This window comes from Lonchura striata, chromosome 2 (assembly GCF_046129695.1).
Source record: "Lonchura striata isolate bLonStr1 chromosome 2, bLonStr1.mat, whole genome shotgun sequence".
Lineage (NCBI taxonomy): Eukaryota > Metazoa > Chordata > Aves > Passeriformes > Estrildidae > Lonchura > Lonchura striata.
In genome coordinates this window covers 109,387,007-109,408,913 of record NC_134604.1, presented here as the reverse complement: position 1 = coordinate 109,408,913, position 21,907 = coordinate 109,387,007, and the positions used below count along the sequence as shown (strand labels likewise).

Sequence of the window (21,907 nt, the reverse complement as noted above, 5' to 3'; positions counted from 1 at the left end):
TCCTCTGCATGACAGTCTCATGGAGACAGAGACTTGCAGCTTGTCTGTCTTGCTCAGGACCGGTCCTCAAAGTTTTCTTAAACAGGCAAAGACTGTCCATATGAGAATATACACTGTCACTTGCAGCATTTTTTTTAGTTTGGGGCTGGGAGCAGCTGTTCTCTGTGCTCAAGCACTGCCTGCAGTTGTGGCAGTCTCTGCTGCTGGGCAGCTGCTTGTATCCCAAGGAGCAGGCTGTAACAGGACAGGAGCATTGCCTCTGTGCTTCTGAAGCCTCAGTCTAACATTAGCAGGATGATTTGCCACTCCTGCCTTCAACTCTCTGGCAATGTGGAGGTTTCTGACTTCTGGGCTTGTTACTCCAGCTGTGATTTATGCAGAGCAGTGTGGGCAGCAGGTTGGGGGAGGTGATTTTGTCTCTGCTCTGCTCCTGTGAGACCTTGCCTGCAGTGCTGTGTCCAGTTGTTGGGCCCCCAGCATGGGAAACATGGGCCTGCTGGAGCAAGTCCGGAGGAGGCTGCAAAGATAATCAGTGGGTTGGATCAGCTCTGCTGTGAAGACAGGCTGAGGAGGTTGGGGTTGTTCAGCCCAGAGAAGAGAAGGCTCTGGAGAGGCATTATAGCACCTTCAATACCTAAAAGAGGGCTCTAAGAGAGGTGGCGAGGGACTTTTGACAAGGACATAAAGAGATAGGACAAGTGGTAACAGATTTAAGAGGGTGTAGGCTTAGATAAGGTTATTTGGAAGGAATTCTTGACTGTGAGAGTGGTGAGGCACTGAAATAGGCTTCACAGAGAAATTGTGGCTGCCACATCTATGGACGTGTTCAGGGCCAGGCTGGATGGGGCTCTTAGCAGCCTGGTCTAGTGGAATGTGTCCCTGCCAATGGCATGGGGCTGGAGCTGGATGATCTTTAAGGGATGATCTCCCTTCCAACCCCAAACCACTCTGTGATGCTGTTGCAAAGCGACGTGTCCGTGCTGGGTCTCTGGGGTGCAGCAGGTCCATGAGCGTGGGGATACTGCTGCTTTAGGGCATCCCACTGCTTGCCCAGCCCATGACAAGGCAGAAGCCACGGGCTGTGCTGGAGTCCCAGCTGAGCAATGCTGCTGTACTGCTGGCCGTGCAGCGCCAGCTCTCTGCTGCTGCCCCGGGGAGCCGCAGCCGCTCACCCGCTGCCAGGAGAAAGCTGGAGCAGCGCGGAAACAAAAGCCCTGAGGAGGGGAGCTGGAGGATTTCACCCACCGGGAAGCATGTGCCAGCCCCTGGGAGCTGCCTGGGGCTGCAGGCAGCGTGGCAGCCATGGGCTTGGCAGGCAGGAGGAGGCAGCTGCCGGCGGGGAGCTGAACAAGCGAGCATTCAGGTGCCGCGGCAGCAGCTGCTTTTCCGCACGGACCTCGCAGCAGCCGCTCCTGCGGGAAAGGAGACAGGTCCTGCTCTGAGTCAGACTTGCCACAACCCACATCAGTCAGAGGCCTGAGCTTTTTGGGGTTTTTGGTTTGGGTTTTCTTTTTTTCCCCCCACCGTGAATATTTAGGTATATTCCTGCTCACTCTTGTTATATTTCTCTCTTCACGTGGTCAGGAAGATGGGGTGGGATTCCAGAATCAATCGCTTGCTGCTTTTCTGGCCCCTTGTCTTGCATTTCCCAGGCTGATGCTTGGCTTTTTCTGTGTAGTGCTGGCATATTGCAATGTTATTGATCCTGAAGCTCCTGGGCTCACAGCATAGCTGCTCTCCATCTCTCAGCTCCGGTGCACATTTAGCCTGGTGCCTGCTGTCACCACTGTGGAGGGTCAAAGGGAAACACAGATTTGATGTGGAGTTTGCACACAGGAGTATGCATTTTCTGTGGTGATTAAACTTCTGCTTTCAATGCCTTGGCATCTCTGCATGGGAAAGCCTGCAGTTCTTTGAGATAAGCTTCCTGTGTTTTTTTTTTTTCCTTCATCCTTTCAGTATTTCTGTCCTTCTCCAGACCTGTGAGTTTTTAATTCTATTGCAGTTTTTCTGCATGCAGCTGTTTGTTCCATTTGCACTCACCAGAGCTCCTTGCTGTTGCTTTCCATCTTTTCCATCTTTTTTTTTTCTTTAGAAGTGATTAAGTAGGTAATGATGGTACTTCTGTATTGGAATTGGGCTTTTCACACGCTACTCAATTAAGTTAGTTGGGAACATGAGAATTAAACATTTTCCTTACTTTGTGCTATCTACAGGGTTGGAAAGACAGCCTTGCCATCCATAGGCTCAGCCTATGACTAGGTGCCATCTTTCAGTATTGCAAAGCCTGAAAAACTTGCATGATTTTTGCTGAATAATCTGCACATCATGTGTCCCATAAATTCCCTGACATCTGCTTGGCAAACCGTGGTATGTGCCTTTTTCTAGAAAGTGGCTCAAAAGAACTGAGGGATTTCTGTTTTCATCCTTAATCTAGAAAGCCTTCTGTGAGTTGCTTTCACAGATCTATTTAAAGGAAGACTAAAGTGTGAAACTGCCCACCAAGAGGATTCTGGATTTTATTTTCTTTTTTACCAACTGCTTCCAGACCGAATCTCTTTAAAATAAGAGTGTCTCTCCTCTGAGCATCTGCTTATTTGCTCCTGCCATCTCTTCTATTCTGAAAGTAGCATCACTTCAGAGACTTCTCAGAGCAAGGGAGCTTCTTTCAAGTTCTCAAAGTTTTTTCCACACCTTCCCTTGGCAGTGTGGTATTGTTTGGCTGAAGTGTCCCTTCCTTTCTAGCAACCTTTAATTTTTCTGCAAAGAAGTTGGTTCTGAGGTCACCACAATTCTTTTCCCAAGGGAAATTCAGACTATAAAAAGTCAACTTTCCTGTCCTTGTTTTGTTGTAAGCTTGCTTGCACTCAAAAAAAAAAAAAAAGAAACCCAAAACTAACCATGCTTTTTGCATGTGGCCCAGATTGTGGGATCCAGCTTGTTGGAGCTAACCCCCAGAGAAAACCCAGCCCTGCCAGTATCCTGCCACAGGGAGCAGAGTACTGGCCTTACTGTCCCAGTGTCCCAGAAAGACTCACTTCTGAATGCTGTTCTTGGGGGAAAAAAACATCTGATTTCTTTTCCTGCAAAATCCCTATGCTTTCTGATGGAGAGCTTGCACAGAGCTTCTGTAGGGATGGCTCCTTGAGTAGTCTTTCTTCTCTTGGCTTGTTTTGGAAGTTAAAATGCTGCCAAGGAGGTGTTCCTTGTCTTAGGGCCATCTTGGGACTAAGCTCAACATTCCCACCTCTCCCAAAACATCACTTCCATGACGCAAAACCATCCCATTAAAATCTGATCCATGCTCCCACCTTTGTTCCTGTCCCATCTTCCCTCTCCATCCCTGTGTCTGCACTTACACCCCACTGAGACAAGCTGGGCTGGGCCCAGGCTGCTGGAGGAGTTGGTTCCCCTTCAGATCAGGCAGTCCTAGGTAAGGAGGCGAGTTTTTCCCTGCAGCTGTTCCACTCTGCCCGTGGTTCCTGGGCTGTGGCACTGCCAAGCTGGCCTGGCACGCATCCCCACGGCCCTGGCACTGCCCGGCACCTGCGTGGGGCTTTTCATTCAGGGATTTTTATTAGAGCCCGATAACCGCTAGCGTGGCGTCAACGGGCGAGATGCTATTTACAGTTTGGATGTGGAACGCTTAAAATATTAACCATTTGAAAATGTAATTGTAGATCTCTTAAGCAGTGAGGAGCTTGTGTTAAGTGCTAGCAATGCATTTTCCTTTTAGTGCACCGTGCGATGTGTAATGCCTTTCCTTCCCATTTAGGCTTGCCCGTATTCCCGGTGTCTCCGCACATGAAGAGCCTTTCATCCACCAATGCAAACAGCAAAAGGCAGGCTCAGCCAAGCTGTACTCCAGCCTCGAGGTTGGCTGCCAAACAGCAGAAAATTAAAGAAAGCCGGAAGACAGATGGGCTGTACGCAGACGAAGAGGAGGATTTCCAACATGCATCTCTGATGCCGAAATACAGCGAGTGTGAGAAGCCATCAGGGAAACGTCAGTGTAAAACAAAACACTTGGCACTGCAGGAGAGGAGAAGGAGGTCATCTCTGACAGGGGATGACACCACAGATATCGAAAATGCTGAAGATAAGGTATCTTTATTTAGACTTAATTGTCCACCAGCCTCTGAGAAGGCAGAGCCGGCTTGCTTAAAACTAACGCACTGTCGTGCATGCAGGGTAGCGGGGATTGCGTTCAGATTTGTCTGTGGGTGCTTTGCACATTTTGTGTTTGCTTTTCTTAACCTTAGTTGAAGGCACTGTTTCGGGGTGAAGCATCTTGTGTTTACAAGCTGTAGCGGGACTTCCTTTAAAAATTAAATATGAGAGGAAAAGTGTAATTCCTTGCTGACAAAATACAGTCCCGTCACTTCACTGTGCAAAGATAAAAACCCCCCCACCGTCACGGTTTTGACAGGTAACGAGGAAAGTCAGGAAGCGACCGGAGCCGGCTTCAGACTGCGACTCCTCGCCGGCCAAGGCGCTGGAGCAGAAGCCGTACGAGCGCCTGCCGCTGCCGCCCGCGCCGCCGCCGCTGGCCCTGGCCAGCCCCCCGCCCGACAGCACCCCCGGCCGGCCCATGCCGCCCGAGGCGCGGCGCCTGATCGTCAACAAGAACGCGGGGGAGACGCTGCTGCAGCGGGCGGCGCGCCTGGGATACGAGGTGAGGCTCCCCCGGCGCCCCGCGGGATGGTGGTTTCCTTTTCGTTTCAAAAGTTGAAGTCCTCTTCCCCGATCTCCAGGTGGGAATTCTGCGAAGTACAGCAGCGTTCGGTTGGGTCGCTGAAAGTTGTAGCTCCCATTCCCCTGCTGCGCTCCCTTTCCTGGTGTGTGGGGTTTGGAGGCAGGTTGCTGTGGGAATGACTCCCCGCACTGCAGGGATGCAGGGTGAGCAGCATCCCACGGGAATGAGCAAAGGGTAAAGTTTTATTGGTAACCCTCACTTCCCTTTAGATATAAACCATCTGCAAACAGAATGAATGTCTTTTTTTTTTCTTTTTTCCTCCCAAGTAATCTTTATGGTGATCTTTAATAAGCTGTATGTTTTCTGCTTTTGTTGTTTGTGAAGAGGGTGTAGTTTAGGAGCAGGGTTTTAGTTTTGTTCTTCTCTCCAAGGAGTATCTGGTATGTGACACAGGATGTAGCGCTTAGAGTGTCCTCCTGCATGATCAGACACATCATAGGAGCACTCTGCATGCTTTATACTCGGCGTCTGGAGCTGCTTGGTGTAGCTGGAACAATGTTGTCTAATGAAAGGGGCCCCCTGTTGCTACAAAAATCAGAAACCGATGAATCCCTTGGCTCGGCCGTTTTGAAGCACGCTTTTATTGGGGAAATATGGGCATGTAGGTATGAGCGTCGTTGCTGCTCAGTTTCAGATCTGCTGCAGAGGTGTTTCATTGCAGAGAGTGCCTGCTGCCCTCGGCATGGTTGCAGGGCTTGCTGTGCTGCTGGGAGGGCTGCTTGGACCTTGGGGCTGAGCCCCACGTGGGAAGGTGGCATCAGCCCGGGTCTGGGTGAGGCCTGCCCAGCCTTGGGGATTTGCTGAAACCTTGAAATGGCCTTTGTATAGCTGGAGAGAGCTTTGTGTGGAGCAAGACCTTGTCCAGCTCTGGAAGGCAGCGTTTATTGGAAAGGTTTTGTTTACCTTAGACAAAGACTTCTTCTAACCCAGGGCACTTCAGCTGTAGCTGGGAGAGGTGGTTGTTACAGCACTTTAATGGAATTCTCCATAATTTAAATGGTTTAATTTTCTGTGGGTCCAAAATAAAAATGTTCTGTAGCACGTGCTCCAAGCTATCGGTGTGTCTTTTCTTCCTGCTTGGGGTTTGTCAGGGTGAGTATGCTTGAGCACTTGGCTTTCTGTGCCCAGCACCTCTACTGAGCACAGCTCAATGGGAGCAGCCCCCAAGCTTAGTGATGGGCTGACATCCTGCTCCAGCAGGGGCCCAGGGCTCTGCATTTGCTTTGGCAGCAGGAGCTCTCTGCTATCAAATTGCCTGCCTGCAGAAAGCTGGGGATACCCAGGCTTGCCAAGGTGTGGGTAACATTGTGTGCCACCATGCCTTCCCATTATCAGCTGGTTGGGGATTTTCATTTTCTGACTGGAATTCCCTCAAAAGTTCAACTTGAACAACGTGTTTTTAAGAGGCTTAAATATTCAGCTCATTTGATTTGATTATTCAGGTGGTGTTGACCATGCAGCAGCTGGTTCTGTTGCTGGTGGAATGCAGGGCAGGGAAAGAGCCCGGTCCATGCACCCAGACTGCTGCCAGAATCTGATGTTGTCTGTGTTTTTTGTGCCACCCTGTTGGACCTATGTTTGGCCCATGGTGAGCTGTGATACTTTTATCATCCATGGACGCTCCATAGCTGAGGGATTTTTCTTGATAATAGAAAGTTGAATTGAACTTCCTTTGTCTGCACAAAGAATGAGATTGGTGAAGAATTTAAAAATTCCTCTATGTAAAAAAAAAAAAAAAAAAAAAAAAATCTGGATGAGTCAGGGTAATATGCTGGTGTGTGACCTGTGGCAAGTACACAGGTCAGTTTTCTGCCATCCCTGTTAGCAGGGCAACAACCTCTGGTGGGCGCGGGGGTTTCCCTGGCTGCTGCCATGGCAGCCCTTTGCCAGCTCAGTGGCAGGGGAGGCAGGGGTTTGCATCATCAGGGCCACAGCTTGCAGAGGGAGCCGAGTGCTGATTCAGGACTCGGAGCTGGAAGCAGCTGGCACCGCAGGGCACCACCGAGCCCTGGCAGGAATGCTGTATTGCCCTGAGACCGGATGAGCTCGTGCCTGCCCTTGGCAGCCTGCCTGCCTGTGCAGCAGGGATGCCCTGAGGCTGTGCAGAGATCCCACTCCAAACCCTTCAGCACGCAGAGGTGCTGGCAGGCTGTGTGTGTGTGTCACTCCTGGACCCAAGGGGAGCCCAGTGCTGGAGGCCATGAGCCCCTGTGCTGCTCCCAGTGCCGCAGGCAGCAGGACACGAGCGGGATACGGTTTTGTGTGCAAAGCTGGCCCGAGTGTGAAATATCGAAGGAGAAGTGTGGCTTGTGTCTGGTCAGATAAATTGCAGGGCTGCAGCCAGCAAGGCTACTTAAAGACAGTGCAGCAAATGGTCCTCGGCCCTAGAAATCCCTGATGAAGCTGGTGGGAAGCTTTGTCTTTCCCTTCCTAGGCTTCTGCTTCAGCAGGATGTTACCAGCTCATCCCAATGTATGGCCACTCTCGAATCCATTCTGTTTTCCCCATTTGAAACAAATGACTTGAGATAATGGTAGTCTTAAAACTGTAATTTACTTTTTGTGAAGAGGGAATTACAGGGAGCGTAGAGTCTTTTTGGAAAAAAAATTACAAAAGGCTTGTGTAATGAATTTGATGTGAGAGGAAACACTGGCTGTCTTTCTGCCTCACATTGCTTTTTTGGTGTGTGTCTGGATTTGCTGGGTTTGGCTGGGGTAGGGTTAACTTTCTTCCCAGTGGCTGGTATGGAGCAGTGTTTTGGATTTGTGCTGAACGCAGTGATGATAATATAGGGATGTTTTTGTTACTGCTGAGCAGGGCTTACACAGAACCAAGGCCTTTTCTGCTTTTCCTGCTGCCACGCTGGTGAGGACAGTGGTGTGCATGGGAGGCTGGGAGGAGACACAGCCAGGACAGGTGACCCAGACTGACCAGAGGGACATTCCAGACCATGTGGCATCATGGATCAGAGTGTAAAGTTGGGGGAGGAGGAGGGGGATGTTTGGAGTGATGTTTGTCTCCCCAAGTGACCAATGAGTGGGATGGGGCCCTGCTCTCCTGGAGATGGCTGAACACCTGCCCAACCTTGGGAAGCAGTGAATGGATTCCTTGTTTTGCTTTGCTTGTGTGCATGGCTTTTGCTTTCCTATTAAGCTGTCTTTATCCCAATCCATGAGTTTTCCACCTCTGACCTTTGTGCTTCTTTGATTCTCACCCTGGTCCTGCTGGTGGGGGAAGTGAGTTGGCTGCCTGGGGCTTGGCTGCGGGCTGGGGTGAAACCATGACAGTGGACTGGGAAAACTCCATCAGTTTGTTACTAAATCCTTCCTGGGAAGGCAGTGAAATCAGTGAAGTGTGTGGTGTGTGGTAGGGCGTTTAAACACACGTGAAGGCAGGGTTTATCCAGGCACGGGGAGTTCCCAGTGTCACTGCCACAGGAGCAGGAGCTCCAGAGCACCATCCTGCCCCTGCACAGCTCCTGCAGGGCTCCTGCATCCTGCTCAGGAGTGGACACCACTCCAGGGCTTTGGTATGATGCTGGGGGGAAGTGTTAAGGCTCAGCATATAATGCCTGATCCAAGGGCTGTGTCTCGAGGTTGGATGTGGAGGAATAGTGCTTCTTGGAGCCTGGGGGATGCTGAGCTCTTCCCCTGGAGGAGGAGTATATAGGAAGGGCAGCTCCTTGCATATGAGGATGGACCATGCATATGTGCATACTTTGACATTACTGTTTGCAGTTTGGATAAGAAACTGCAAGAAGCAGAGGCGGAGGTGTCTGGTTATATTCTAGTTTGACTCTTTGGATTAACTGTGAGTGATTTTCAGAATGCTGGTTTAAATAGAGCACCTGAACAGACATTAAATTGCCCTGTGGCACTCTCACAGCCTTCCCCAAACCTTAGCGAGAAATGCTTGTGAAACCAAAAGTGTGTTTGTGGCACCACATGTTCCTGTATTTGGCAATGGTGGCTAATTTTTTTGTAAATTGAATAAATCATGTTAAAAAAAAAGTTAATGAGGCATTTAATTAATTAACAATGTAGAGTTTTATGGTCTTTATGGTTACATTTTGTGGTTAATGACATTCTTCTTATAGCCTCTTAACACAGAATTGCCTGACAAAATGAGCTTTTTTGTCCAGTAGTAGGTATTCCACCCTAGGATGAGTATTTCCTTTTTACAGAAATAGATGAAACATCTTTTATTTTGAGTTGCAAAGTCTATTTTAAATGGTAACTGCATGCTAAAAGTGGCGCTGAATACGGCAGCTGCTTCTGCTACCTTTTTCCATCTGCTAATTTGCCTGGCAGGGTGGTCTGCTTTGAAGGAAAATTCATAGCTCCGGAGTATAATTTTGCACGGCCCTTTTCTTACGGGCTTGAGCATGTGCAGGGTAAAGAGCATCCGTTCTGGGCCAATTTTTGGCCCTTGGGCTGATTAGCAGGAGCATCCAGAGCCCCTGTTTGGTGAGGGATGGGACTGTGGGGGTCCTGTGTGAAACCAGTGGGTGCATCCCCCATGGCATTGGAGGGGATGCTCTGGAGCCTGGGACAGGCAGCTCATTAGCTCTCAGCTCTAGGCTGGTTGGTGAGGGCCTGCTAAAAGAGCAGCTTCATGCTGTATCCTGGATACCAGCTCTTGAGTCAGGTGTACCCAGAGCACAGATTATTGCGGGCTTTCTGGTTTATTTTGAAACGGGAGGAATAAATGCAGTGTGCCCGACGTGGTTTTATTCTCTTGGTTTGGCAAAACAAGCACTCGCCCCCCTCCGTGCCGTATCTGGCTTTGCAAGGATGTCACTCAAATGCAAAATTAACGGTTTACCACTAATCTGGGAACGTGGGGGCTGTTTTATGCATGGAGCTTTTCTTAGAAATGTGTTTTGTTTTGTTTTACCTTCTTTTGCATCTGGCACGAGTCGAGGAAGACTTGCACCATCCTAAATTTTTGGTTGAGTGATGGAGCAGTCATTGTTCCAAGGCTGCACGGCAGCGCAGAGCTGGGTCTGGCCCAGGCTCTGGAGCGTGGTGTATTTGACTGCAAGATGAATTGTGTTAAATTCACATGGCTTCCTGCGGCGCCGGGCTCGTTATTGGAACCTGGCGCCTGCCTTTACTTCTGCATGCAGAAAACTGGGGTGGGTGAAAATGGGATTTCCCCAGTCTCGATAGAGCCAGGCTGGGTTTTGTTTGCTGATAGCAAACCATCCTTTGTGTGTCTTAAATGTGTTTTGTTTCAGGTCATGCACTTTTTCTTTTAAAATCAAACTGACGTTGGCTGTGCTGCTGTTGCTCTCGCAGAATTTTCTGTTAAAAAAATGCAGATGTAAGAGTAACAACCTTCCCACTAGCTTTACGTGTAGAAGTTCTCAGAAGTGGAACACTGAGTTTTGTCTGTGAAATTTTTATGTTCTCCCTCTGTGACAGTTCTGATGTTGGGGGTTACAGGGTCCTGCAAGGCATGGAGCTCTTGGTGTCACTTGCCCAAATTAGCCTGCTCAGGGAAGTCTCTGCTGTGTCTCCTGGGCATACAGGACTGTCAACAGACCCCCTTTTATTTTCCTTTTGACTGACCAATCTCATAAAGGGTAACTTAACCTATCTTAGGGATTTTGTCTTCAATGCACTTTCCCCCGCTTTTTTCCTTCAAGCAGAGCGGTTTGCACGTTGACACGACAATAAATAACTCGATGCTCATCTGTTTTCCTTCCCGCTTCCAGGAAGTGGTTCTGTACTGTTTGGAAAACAAGGCGTGCGACGTGAATCATCGAGACAACGCGGGTTACTGCGCCCTGCACGAGGCCTGTGCCAGGGGCTGGCTGAGCATCGTGCGGCATCTCCTGGAGTACGGCGCGGACGTGAACTGCAGCGCTCAGGATGGGACCAGGTGAGCAGCACCCTCTGCTCTCTGCCCCCCCTTTATCCCACCCCAAAACACTGGAAGCAGGTAGGGCTGCCTTGCTGCTGGTCCTTGGGCAGGGGCGTGCAGGGCTCAGTGTCCTCCTCTGCTCCCTGGTTAATAAAGCAGTGGGGACACGCTTCTGTTGGCACTAGAGTTCAGGGTAATTTCTTCTTTTTTTTTTTTTCTCTTCTGGGAATTTTAATAAGTTGTGCTTTGGTTGGTTTTTGTTAGCGGAATTGCCAGCTGCAGGGCAGGAAGGAGTGATACTTGAGCTGCAGCCCTGCTCATGTGCCCTCCAGCTCCTTTGAGCTGTGCCAAAAGAGTGGAGTTAGCCTTGTTAGCAGGGTTACTTTTGAGAGCACTTCAGGCTTTTGTGGCGATCGGGTGTGTGAGTCCTGTATATGCTGTATAAAAATGTTGTTTGCTGAACTGTTAAACTATCTACCTATTTGATATTTTGGGTTTACGTTTTTTTTCTTTTTCTAATCCCGAATTAGCCTTTTTGTTCGTTTCCTTCACAGAATAGAGGGGTGCTTAGTTCCTGTGCTGGCAGAATAGATAGTGAGCTTTTGTTTTTAGCTTTGTGGAGAAAAAAAATGCTGCTCTGAACCTTGTTTTTAAGCTTCTTGTGTATCTCCTAAAGCGCCTCTTTGACCACCTCTGCGAGGCTGACCTTGGGGTAACTTGTCCTGAGCATATGCAGAGCTGTTATTCAGTCTGTGCATTTTGGGGACAGGTCCCTTTGTATTCTTCGAATCTCCTGCAGCTTGTTATCTTAAATGGTTTATCGCCTTCCCTATCACCATCCAAATAGCCAGGGAGGTAAAATTAGCGTAACTAAGAGCCTGCTTCTTTTGTTTTTAAGCTCTTTATTTATTAACTTGGGAAGGGAGGAGTCTGGAAAACAAAAAGGGGTCTGGTTAGGATGGTCCATTAAAAGTTCATGATGGTCCATTGTTCCCGGCCCATCACCAGCCCATCACAGCCCAAAGGAAAGCTTTTTGGAGAAACATTAAAACCCCGACTGGATTGTCAGATTCCTCCTCTGTCGCCCACGTCTTTGTAAGAGTTCTGAGCTCTCCAGGCTGACAAACAGCCTCGCATTTTCTGCTGCCTTCAGCTTTTGTATGTGACCTGTGAAACAGCGGTGAGTTACCGCAAAAAGAATCCTAAATTATTTTTGTCTCACTCGCTGGAATAACCTATATAGAAAAATTATCCCTGGGAAGTGTCTGAGCAGTCTTAATCACCCGCCAGTTCAGAGTCCACCTTTGATCTCTAGTCACAGATGGAGCAGATTTTCAAGAAAAAACTTGGCCAGTGTACCCTGAAAAGTTGTTTTTGGGAAAATGGATTTAAGAAATGAACATAATGATGATCTGATCATAGATGGTAATGTCAGAATTCAGCGTGCTGTTGCCTCTCTTTTCTGAGGGCAGACTTACTTTTTGTTTGGAAAGCTGCCAACAGACAGCAAGAGTCCAGAACACAGCCACTACACAGAGGAAAGATGGTCTGAGTTGGGCAGGACAGAGAGCAGAAGCTTCTGTGAGGAGCTTTGGATCTGTGTAATGCACACTGCCTTTTGGCAGGATCAGACTGCTCTGTCTCTGCAGAGTAACTCGGGACATTCATAAGACAGGTCCCATTTCTCTCTTGAAGGTTTTCCTCCTTTAACTTAGAAGGAAAGATGTGTCAGTCTTCCTCAGCTGTGTGGCTTTTAAAATTAAAATCCAAAACATGTTCAACCCTTAGAAATACACCGAAGCCTTAAAATTAACAACAAAAAACCTCCAAAACAAAACTCAAAAAGCACACCATCAGAGACTTGTCCTTCTCCCCTACTTTTCTGGCGACTCTGAATTTGCTTTTTATTTTCCCCTCTGCCACCTCACTTATCCAAAGGTACTTTTGGTGGTGCAGTGGAAGCTCTGGAGCCCGCAGACCGTGGCGGTGGATGTGTGTGGTTCTGTTCAGGCTGTTAATGTGAAGCAGCACAGAGGAGTGATGTAACTGTGATGCAGCTGCGTGTGCTGTGCCAGCACAGCTGTGCTGGTGAGGCAGCTTGGGGGGTCACCTGCAGCTCTGGGCTCTGTTCCTTGCTGCTTCTGCCACCAGCTTTTTGGGGGACACTCTGAAAAGTTGTGAGGACATGGGTTTGGTCTGTGCAGGATGTCCGTGGGAGTGCGAAGGATGCAGGAAAGTTCTGTGAAGTCTGTGCATCTCTCGGTCCTGGCTGATCATCGTGCTGGCGCTGCTGTGCGTGTTTTGGGATGAGGCAGGCGTTCAGCCTCTGGTTCCTGAAGGTAGCAGAAATCTCGGTGAAGCCAGAAACAAACAAAGCGCCAGACTGGTGCAGGGCCAGTGAGGAGACAAAGTTTGGGGGGTAGGAATGGTGCAGCCCTTCCCTTCACCCCAGCTCTGCGCAGGATGTGCCCCTCTGCCCTATTCACAGCACATCTGGCCAGGCTAAATGTGGTAGGTCTTGGATGTTTTTCCCCTTAAACTCGAGGCTGATAGACCACATGCAGTGCCTGCAAACCCTGAATACACAAGCACTCTGCTGCTCAATTAGTGCCTAATCAAAGATTATTGTAGAACCCGGAGATCTTTAAGACCTGTCTCCGAGGTGCTGCAGTCACTAAGGGCTCTTAATCGTCTTACCTATAAATAATAATAGACCGTGCTTAAGAGGTGAGAGCTTCCCTTCCCCGACAGGACCCCAGTAAGTGCAGTTGCTCCACTAGGGGTGTTGGAACTGACATTAGCAAGGCTGTTTGCCGCGTGTATTTGGCTTTATCTCGCTGTTCTTCTCCTCTTACCTCTGCAAAATGCCCTAGCTGAACCCTTGCCATTATCGAAACAAAACCACATGCCAAAAATACAGACATCCCCTGCCTGTTCGTTGCTTCAGAGTTCGCTCGCTGGATTCTCTCTCTGCAGCCACTTTTGCTGTATCCTCCCCGCTGGCAGCTGATGAGCTCAGCCTTTTTTTTATTTATTTTTTTTTTTCCCTGCGAGGACCATGCCAAGATGGCTCTCTTCCTGTGTCCTTTCAGCTGGTCTTGGCAGAGCCATACCTTCCAGCAGCTGATTGCGTTACAGAAGAGGCAGCCTGCGGAGCTGCCCTCCTGCAGCTCCTGCCTTGCCTCTTCCGTGGGGCAGCCTTGTGGAGCAGAGCGGGTGGAAATAAAAACAAAACGCCAAAAATAATGGCATTGCCCGGCGACTTGCAACACCTCTTACTGCAGTGAGGAGAGTTCTGGTGGTGCCTGAAAGCCTGAGAGCAATCCCAGACTGGTCTAAATAGTTTATCATTTTGGTGGTGGAATGATAAACCCCCAGTGAAATGTTTTCCTAACTCTAGCGGCAGTAAAAATAGTAGGAAGGATTCAGCAGTACACAAGAGAGGGTTGAGATGCGTGTCTTTTGTAGGATATTGCAGCTCTCGAATATCTCCAGCTCCTTCTGGGGCCTTTTGAAGGGTTTGTTTTAGAAACGAGCTGTGCTAGGTTAACTGTACCATTAGGGATGGAGAGTGTTTATTTCCACGGTGCTCAGGGTGGAAGAGATTGTATGGCAGAGCAGCCCAGGAGAGGACTCCCAGGGATCTTCTTTTATTTTCACATCTGAAAAAGTTGCCTATTCCAGTAGTTGCTTTTGCATCCTACAAAGAGGATGGTTAAACTCTGCCAAGACTGAAGAATACTCCCTCCTTTGCTGGCCCTGCTGGGAGAAGCAAACAAATAGCTGTGCCTTTGCACGGTCTCGCTCGTGAGCTTGCCAAGAAGCTGTTCTAGCCAGTAAAAGAGTCTGTCAGTGCTCTGTTTTGGCCTTTCCTCCCTTAACTTATCTATGGGGAATCTCCTTCCCCGCCCACCCCCCCATCCCCGGCAGTGTTTTCTTTGCTTCCTTCTATTTATTGTTCTTCCTTCTTCCGCACTGCCTTACTACGCCTTTCCTTCCCCATGCCTCTGTAAATTCCCCTCTCATGCCCAGGCAGCCTCCCTGTGTACTCTCAGATGATGAATCTGGTTCTGCCTGCCTCGCTACCTGCCCTGCTGCCTCTGTCTGCAGCACCACGTTGGGCTTGACCTGTAAAGAGGCAGAAGGAGGTTCCATCACAGGATTACAGCCCATGTGCTGCAATTTTTCCTTCCTGGGGAATGCCCAGGCACCCTTTAATAAACTCGTCTGAGTGTCGTTAAATCAATTGAAACACTGGGCGGTGATTTAGATGCTGTTTTTAATAAGTTAAGGGATCATCTTGAATTCATTACTGCTTCAAAAGCCACTTAGGTAAGTCAGTTTTAAAAAAACCCCAAGCACAAACAAGAAAACCCACAAACCAATAATCCCACAACACTCCTCAACCCCCTCCCAAAACCAGAAAATCGTAATTCTGAAATAAGATTTCAAAAGAGTTCCAAATTAAAGACTCCAGTAAAGCGAAGGGGTGGGGGGGAAGGAGCATTGCCAGCACTCGGCGACAGCTCTGATCTGCTCCTGCTGCCTGTTGCCAGACTTTCAGCCAGGGATGCTTCATGCCCAGTGGGGGACAGGAGGGTTTGCAGCAAGGCTGACCTTTCCTGCTGTAGATGCTCAGACTGCCATGACCCAGCAGCTCAGGCCTCAGATGCTTGCTGACAGCAAGAAACACCAGATACTTCTGCAGCCTCCGTGTCGGCACCTCTGTTATTTGTTGCCTCCTGCTTGGTGTCACTGGGATGTGACGCTGCGATGTAACACTGATCAGATCCTGGATGTCACACTTCCCTGGGGGAAGCACTGAGTCGGTAGGTGGAGGTGGGAGGGTGAGACTTGCAGGGGAATCCGGGGGAATGTTGGCTCCTCCAACACTCTCTGTCTCAAAGGCATCAGTTTCAGTGTTATTGTAGAGGCGTTCCATCAGAAACTGAGAAGGGATATCCTGACCCTTTGCCTGTGATCCTCATGGACCTCTCTAGTCTTAAAATGTGAAGGTGGCTTTCCAGTGAGTGGTATGGTGGGATTTGAAGGCATCCACATGATGTGCTGGATGGTCTGAGGATTGGCACAAGCTGCACTGAGGACTGTGCTCAGCAGCTCGAGGACCTGTTTCTTCACTCTGTTGGTGGCATGGGGTGTTTGGGAGGCAGGCAGCATGGGATAAGCCCTCTTTCCGTAGGGAACAAACCAGCAAGTCCCCAAGTGCACCTCCTCAAGTCAGTATATTGTACTCAAAACCGATAAGACATGCAGCTTTCCAGCAAGATGGACACAAGCAAGAACCCTTCACATGTAGCTGTTAGTCACCGTAAATCGTGGTCTTTTGGAAAGTACTTGGAGCAAATCCAGATGTGTGGGAACATCTTTCTGAGACTTACCAGTCACCCTCCTCCCCCTCCTACCAGCAATGCTGTGTGATAGATGGGAAAACCATGGTGTGCCATCCTCTGCTGACTGATTTGATCCTCCCCTCCTTTGTCCTGAGCTTTTGTGTGTACCAGGTCATGCCAAAGCAGTGGTGACTCGGAGGGGACATGGCCCTGAGAGGCAGGAGTGCTGGGATGTGACAGGAGGGAGCTGAAGCCCTGGTTGTCAGCTGAGCACTACTTGGCAGATGGGGAGACAGAGCAGAGAGGTTCACTTGGCTGTGCTTCCAAATGACTTCCCTGGTAACTTCTTTGTGAAAGCTTTCCAGGAAGGCAGTGTGTGATCCTGCTTAAAGTCCTTCCTTGCCTTTTCATACAAGCTCCCTGAGGGCTTTGACAGCCTTGTTGGGGGGCAGCAGTGTTGACAGCCCAAAGGAGGGGCACTGTGCTGAGCTGGACTGCCATGATCAGTGTCCACGCATTGGACTCTGCTTTTAGTTCCTGGCTCTTGCTGTCTAGGGAAAAGATAGGATTTTAGCACATCTTCATTAGTCTGAAGGGTAATATGTTCTACTTCCAGACAACTTCCCGTTACGTATAATCAATTTTAAAGGCAGAAGTTAATGCGATTTATAATTAGCGATAAGGAATTCTAAACCTGGAATTGCAGGCCTGTGTATTAATGAATAATCCTTCTGAAGGCTCACAAAATCTATGTGGAGCTTGTATAGATTGCTCACGCCGCATGAAATGCTTTAATTTCTGGGTGGACTACACTTAAAATAACATGTTTTTTCTATTCTCTGATTAGAAGGGTTGAATTGTGCTGCAAATATATTTACAAGTACTGTTTAAAGAGGATGTTCTGCACGGAAGTTTAATTCCAAGCAAATTTTCATAACTTATTTCTGTGTACATAATTTAGGAGCTTTGGGTAACTGATTTCCTTGCTTGCCCAGAGGCAGGCTGAATGAGCCTTGCTCCACAGCACGCTGTTATATGGCAGAGATTTGGAACGGTAGAGTGACTTGCAGCAAAATGATGTTTGTGAGGCTTCACACAAACTCCTGCTTTCTGTTACAGCAGTGTAATTATTTTACTGTCCCTCAAAAATGTGTACAGCAAGGAGTAGACCTAACAGACATATGTGCCCTGAGCAGTCTGACTGAAGACAAGAGGGGAGGGGGATGATGTGCAAGTAAAACCGATAATAAAATGATTGGCAGCTGTATTAATAGTGTTAACTTTCTATAAATAGCTTTGATCTACAGTCAGAAGTTTCTTGTCAAAAATATTTGCATAATACTGTTGAGTCAAAATGTAAGGCCGTGTTTTTTGTTTTATTTCACACCAGACCAATCCACGACGCGGTCGAAAACGACCACTTGGAAATTGTCCGCCTGTTACTGTCCTATGGTGCTGATCCAACACTTGCAACCTACTCTGGGAGGACCATTGTGAAAATGACCCACAGTGAGCTCATGGAGACCTTCCTCACAGGTCTGTGCCCACACCGCCTGGGTCTTTCTGGTCCTGGCAGATGGGGGCTTGTTCCCTGTCCCCCAAAGCCCCTCCTGCCTGGCAGGGGTGACTTCATGCCAAGGAGCTGTGGGGTGGGATGGGCTGGGCTGCTGTAGCTCCCTCTTTGCCTGCAAAAACCCAGAGGTTGCAGGTGGGAAGCACAGCCATGCTTGGGGGCTCCTTCTAATTGAAACTCTTAATAAGTCATAAGGATTATTCCACTGTCAGATTTGATGGGTGGGTAGGAGGTCAGCGGGCTGTTTCGGTGCCTTCAGTTTTCTGCTTGAAATGAAAATAAGAAACTTGCCAATTCAAATAGCTGTTTGTTAAGCATACTCATGTTTTCCCATGGTCTTGCTTTTTATCTTAGACTATTTTTGGTTTTGCCAGTTCTGCCTTGTTTTACATCTGAAATACTGTAAAAACACATTAAAGGCCCTTGTCTTTAAACATATCCATGTTGTAACATGGTTTTAGGGTTCTTTTTCCTCTTTAATTTTGGATTAAGACACTTGCATTCCCTAATGACTTACCTCTGAGCATGTTTGCAGTGCTCATAGTCCATGAGTTTAAGTACTCACCTGTTTACCTGTTTAAATGGTGCAGTATAGAAGGCACACAGACATTTTAGAACTCCAGTAAAGTCCAGTATCTTTGAATTCTAGCATCCTGGATCCCAGTAATTTTTCACCAATTCAACTTGTAAATCTCCCAGATTATATCTGCAGAAAATAACTACATCTTCTGAACATACCTGTGTGAAAAAATCTTTTTAATCTCTTTGTTTGGGGCCACAGTTTCACCCTCAAGTTAGTGTCCAGAATAATTGTGAAGGCCAAAAAATGCGGTACACCCTGTCTTCACAAAAATAAAATACTGCCCTCAGTATCTGAAGCTTCATGTTGGGCCTGTCCCTGTTAGACCTTAAGTGGTTATTTGATGTGGTGGGTCATTATTTGATGTGGGGGAATGGTGTATGTAGCTGTTGTTTGTAGCACGTGTGCCAGGAGTACGGTGTGGGATTTTTTGATGGAAGGTGTTGAGTCTCTGTGACGCGCCGCCGTCTCCTGACTTGCCAGCTTTTTGTTCTCATCAGTATGTTTTTGTTGTTGTTTTTTCCTCTCCAGAGTATTTAACTGACCTGCAAGGTCGAAGTGTTGATGACCCTGGTTTGTACTGGGATTTCTATGGCAGCTCTGTGTGCGGTGAGCAAATGTTGCCCTTTATTTCTTTGTATGCAGAGACTTTAAAAACATGGGGCACGTGGGGGTGGGGGCTGTTTTGTTCTTGTGGTGGAGGAAGCTAGGAAGGAAGCAAACTGATTTTGTTTGCAGATCACGTTATTGGGGGGAAAAAAAGCAAGACCTGCAACAATCTTTTTATTGCTGACTTAGCACCTTTATTCAATTTTATTTAGATCCAAAAGATGAATCTGGATTTGATGTCTTGGCAAATCCTCCTGGCCCAGGTGATGAAGATGAAGATGGCTTCAGTGATGTGTTTGAATTTGAATTTTTGGATGAGCCTCCCTTACCGTGTTACAACATTCAAGTGTGTCTCTCTCAGGGGTAAGAACAAATACAGATTTTGGGGCAAAAAGCGCTATGATGATCTGCTTGGGCTGGTAGCAATTTGTGTCGGCAGGGAAAAGTGTTTGTATTTATATAACATAAATGAGAGATCAATACTGTAACTGCTGCTGTTTTTTATGGAAATAAACTAATAGAAGGTGAGAGGGGAAAAGGCTGGTTTGTCAGGACTGAGTTTTTACTGCCGTATTCCAGAGCAGGACAAGTGATGTTTGAACACAAAATCCTTTCCTCATCCCAGACAGGCATCTTGTTTATAACTTCTCAAAATAGAAGTGCTTCTAGCACTTAAATTTGGGTATGATGTTTGTACGGTATTAATTCTATTTCATGAGCTTTTCTGTTCTGCTGCTGAGTGGACATGCTTTTCTGGATGACAGAATGACACCATTACTGCTTTTCTAGACTTTGTAGCAAAAGTGATTTAAAGCTCTGAATTGGAGCAAACAAGTATCTTAGGGAAGATCCTGTGATAATAATAAGCAAAGACCTGGAAAGTCGAATTATCTATTATATTCAAGATATAAATTAGATTTGTTAGCAACTGTTGTTTACCATTTGCACCAATTTTGATGTGATGGCAGCTAGTTTTAAGTATTGATCATGTAGGAGTGTGGGTTTAATAAGTTTTTTTTACATGGGCGATGGATCTAACTTAATTCCCTGAAGTGGACAACTATAAAGATTGAATTTTAAAACAGTTTCGTTTATCTGACAAAAAACCAACTTACTGTTGACTTCTATTTAATATTGGCCTCTCTGGTAGTCAGGAGTGCTGAATTTTGTAGTTGTAACTATAAGCCATATCCTTATTTATGAAATGAAAGTTGGGTTTAGGTGGGCTTAAGCTTTAGGTGTTGGAGTTGGGGTGGCTGTTGGCCCACATGGGCACTGTGAAGCCCAGGTTTCATAGGTCCCCTGCATCCTGGATCTTCCCAAAGCTGCAGGCAGCAGTACTCTGAATAAATACATACACACCTGCTCATCTGTTATTTTCGACCCTTGGGCAACAGCCTTGATTTCGGAGGGATTGTTTTGGGGTGGGATCGGGGAGGGGTTGTCACACAGTGCTGTGGGGAAGAGTCAGGAATCCTGTGACTCAATGTCAGTCACTGGAGCCTCTTTCTCCTTTGCCTCCACAGACCACGGAACTGGCTTCTGCTCTCGGACGTGGTGAAGAGGCTAAAAATGTCATCGCGCATCTTTCGCTGCAACTTCCCCAACCTGGAAGTCGTCACCATCACGGAGGCAGAGTTTTATAAACAGACTTCCCTCAGCCAGTTGTTCTCTTGTGCTACGGACCTTGAAGCTTTTAACCCAGAGAGCAAAGAGCTCTTGGACTTGGTGGAGTTCACAAGCGAGCTCAAGACTCTGCTGGGCTCCGAGCTTCACTGGCTGCACCCGCACGAGGACCCTCCCTTCGACATCCTCTGGTGAACCTTCAGCCCTTTAATGTACAGTGCTCTATACAGCTACTTCTTTATGTATATGTGTTCAAATGAATTGTTTCTGTAAAGAAAGGACACTATTAAATATGAAAATATCTTTCCTTTATATAAGAGATCTGAATTCCAGTTGGATGGATTTTGGAAGAATTTTTTTTTAACTTCAATCGGTTTTTACAGAAATTGTTATATAATGTTTCTTTAAATGCACACAGGCTTTGGGATAAGTTTGTTATTACTCGGAACACTTTTTTTTTTAAAGAACACACCCACACACATTGACTTTGTTTCATGCAAAGCACTGATTACACAGAACATACTTTTTCTAGGTGATGTGATCAAAGTCGTGTGGCTTGTTTGGGAGATAGAATTCGGTAAGGCACTTGGTGATATTATTTTTCGGTTTTTTTGTTTACAGAATTACCTGCTTTGGCCAGGTAAGCACTATTGAATATAATTCAATAGTTTGTAATATAAATTAAACCATATCCATACGCAACAACTAATTGTAAGAACTTTTATATCCTAATTTAAAAGCTGTGAAATTTAGTTTTCACACATCAAACCGGATTGTTTATATATGTTTAAACATTTTATGCTCTTTATTTAAAGAAGACTTTGAACTATTTTTTCTGTACCTTGTAAAATATTGAAAAACTAACATATGTTGAAGTTGCTTGAAACTGTACATAAACTAAATTTTCTGAATTGTGTGTTTATGTTTGAGATCTGTGTTTTAACTTTGTAAGTAAATCTTCTGCCTTTGTATTTATATTTTACAAAAATTTTCTTAAAGGCAATAAAACTTGAGAAATGAAGAGGCTAAAGTGACTCCCATTAACTCCTTTGCCTGGTTGTGACATGACCTTCATTTTATTAATTTTCATTAAAAGAGGGTGTAGTTTCCAAAGTGGGGCAGGACTGGTAGAGGTGCAGGCAAGCAGCTGATGAAATCTGGGGTACACTCTGTGTTGGCTTTCTAAATTCCATGTTGCAAGAAAACATCAGGTTTGTGCTTTTAGTGGGACAAGGGTTTAAAAGTGGTGTTCACAATACCTAACTGTGAATAGGTTCCATCATTTTCCCTCCTTTGACATCCTTTTAATTTCAATTGGCTGAATTATCTTTTCAATGGGGTCTGCAGAGTGGGAGTTAATAGCACCAGGGGAGATGCTTTGGTTTTAATGTGGAGCATTAAACCTATGAGCACATTTTGGGAGGATTTAAAGGGACAAGAGCCAGAATGTCACTTCTGTGCAGCTCTGGAATTTCTGTCTAAGAGGCTGATCTCTCTGGGCTTGGGCAAACTTTCTCTGCCTTCCCTTTCTGGAAGGAAATTCT

General features: G+C 47.1%; 1 protein-coding gene across 6 annotated transcripts in view; it reads left to right on the top strand.

Moving 5' to 3' along the window:
- Positions 1–21,393, top strand: part of BCOR (BCL6 corepressor) — a 60,140-nt gene extending 38,747 nt beyond the window's left edge. For all 6 annotated transcript variants that reach the window (XM_077781667.1, XM_077781668.1, XM_021553049.3 and 3 more), the window contains 7 exons: positions 3,776–4,104; positions 4,430–4,675; positions 10,476–10,642; positions 17,366–17,511; positions 18,660–18,737; positions 18,950–19,100; positions 20,264–21,393. In XM_077781667.1, coding sequence (XP_077637793.1) covers positions 3,776–4,104; positions 4,430–4,675; positions 10,476–10,642; positions 17,366–17,511; positions 18,660–18,737; positions 18,950–19,100; positions 20,264–20,558 — 1,412 coding nt within the window. In that variant the 3' untranslated portion in view covers positions 20,559–21,393. The remainder of the gene's footprint in view (positions 1–3,775; positions 4,105–4,429; positions 4,676–10,475; positions 10,643–17,365; positions 17,512–18,659; positions 18,738–18,949; positions 19,101–20,263) is intronic.
- Positions 21,394–21,907: the final 514 nt, after the last annotated feature.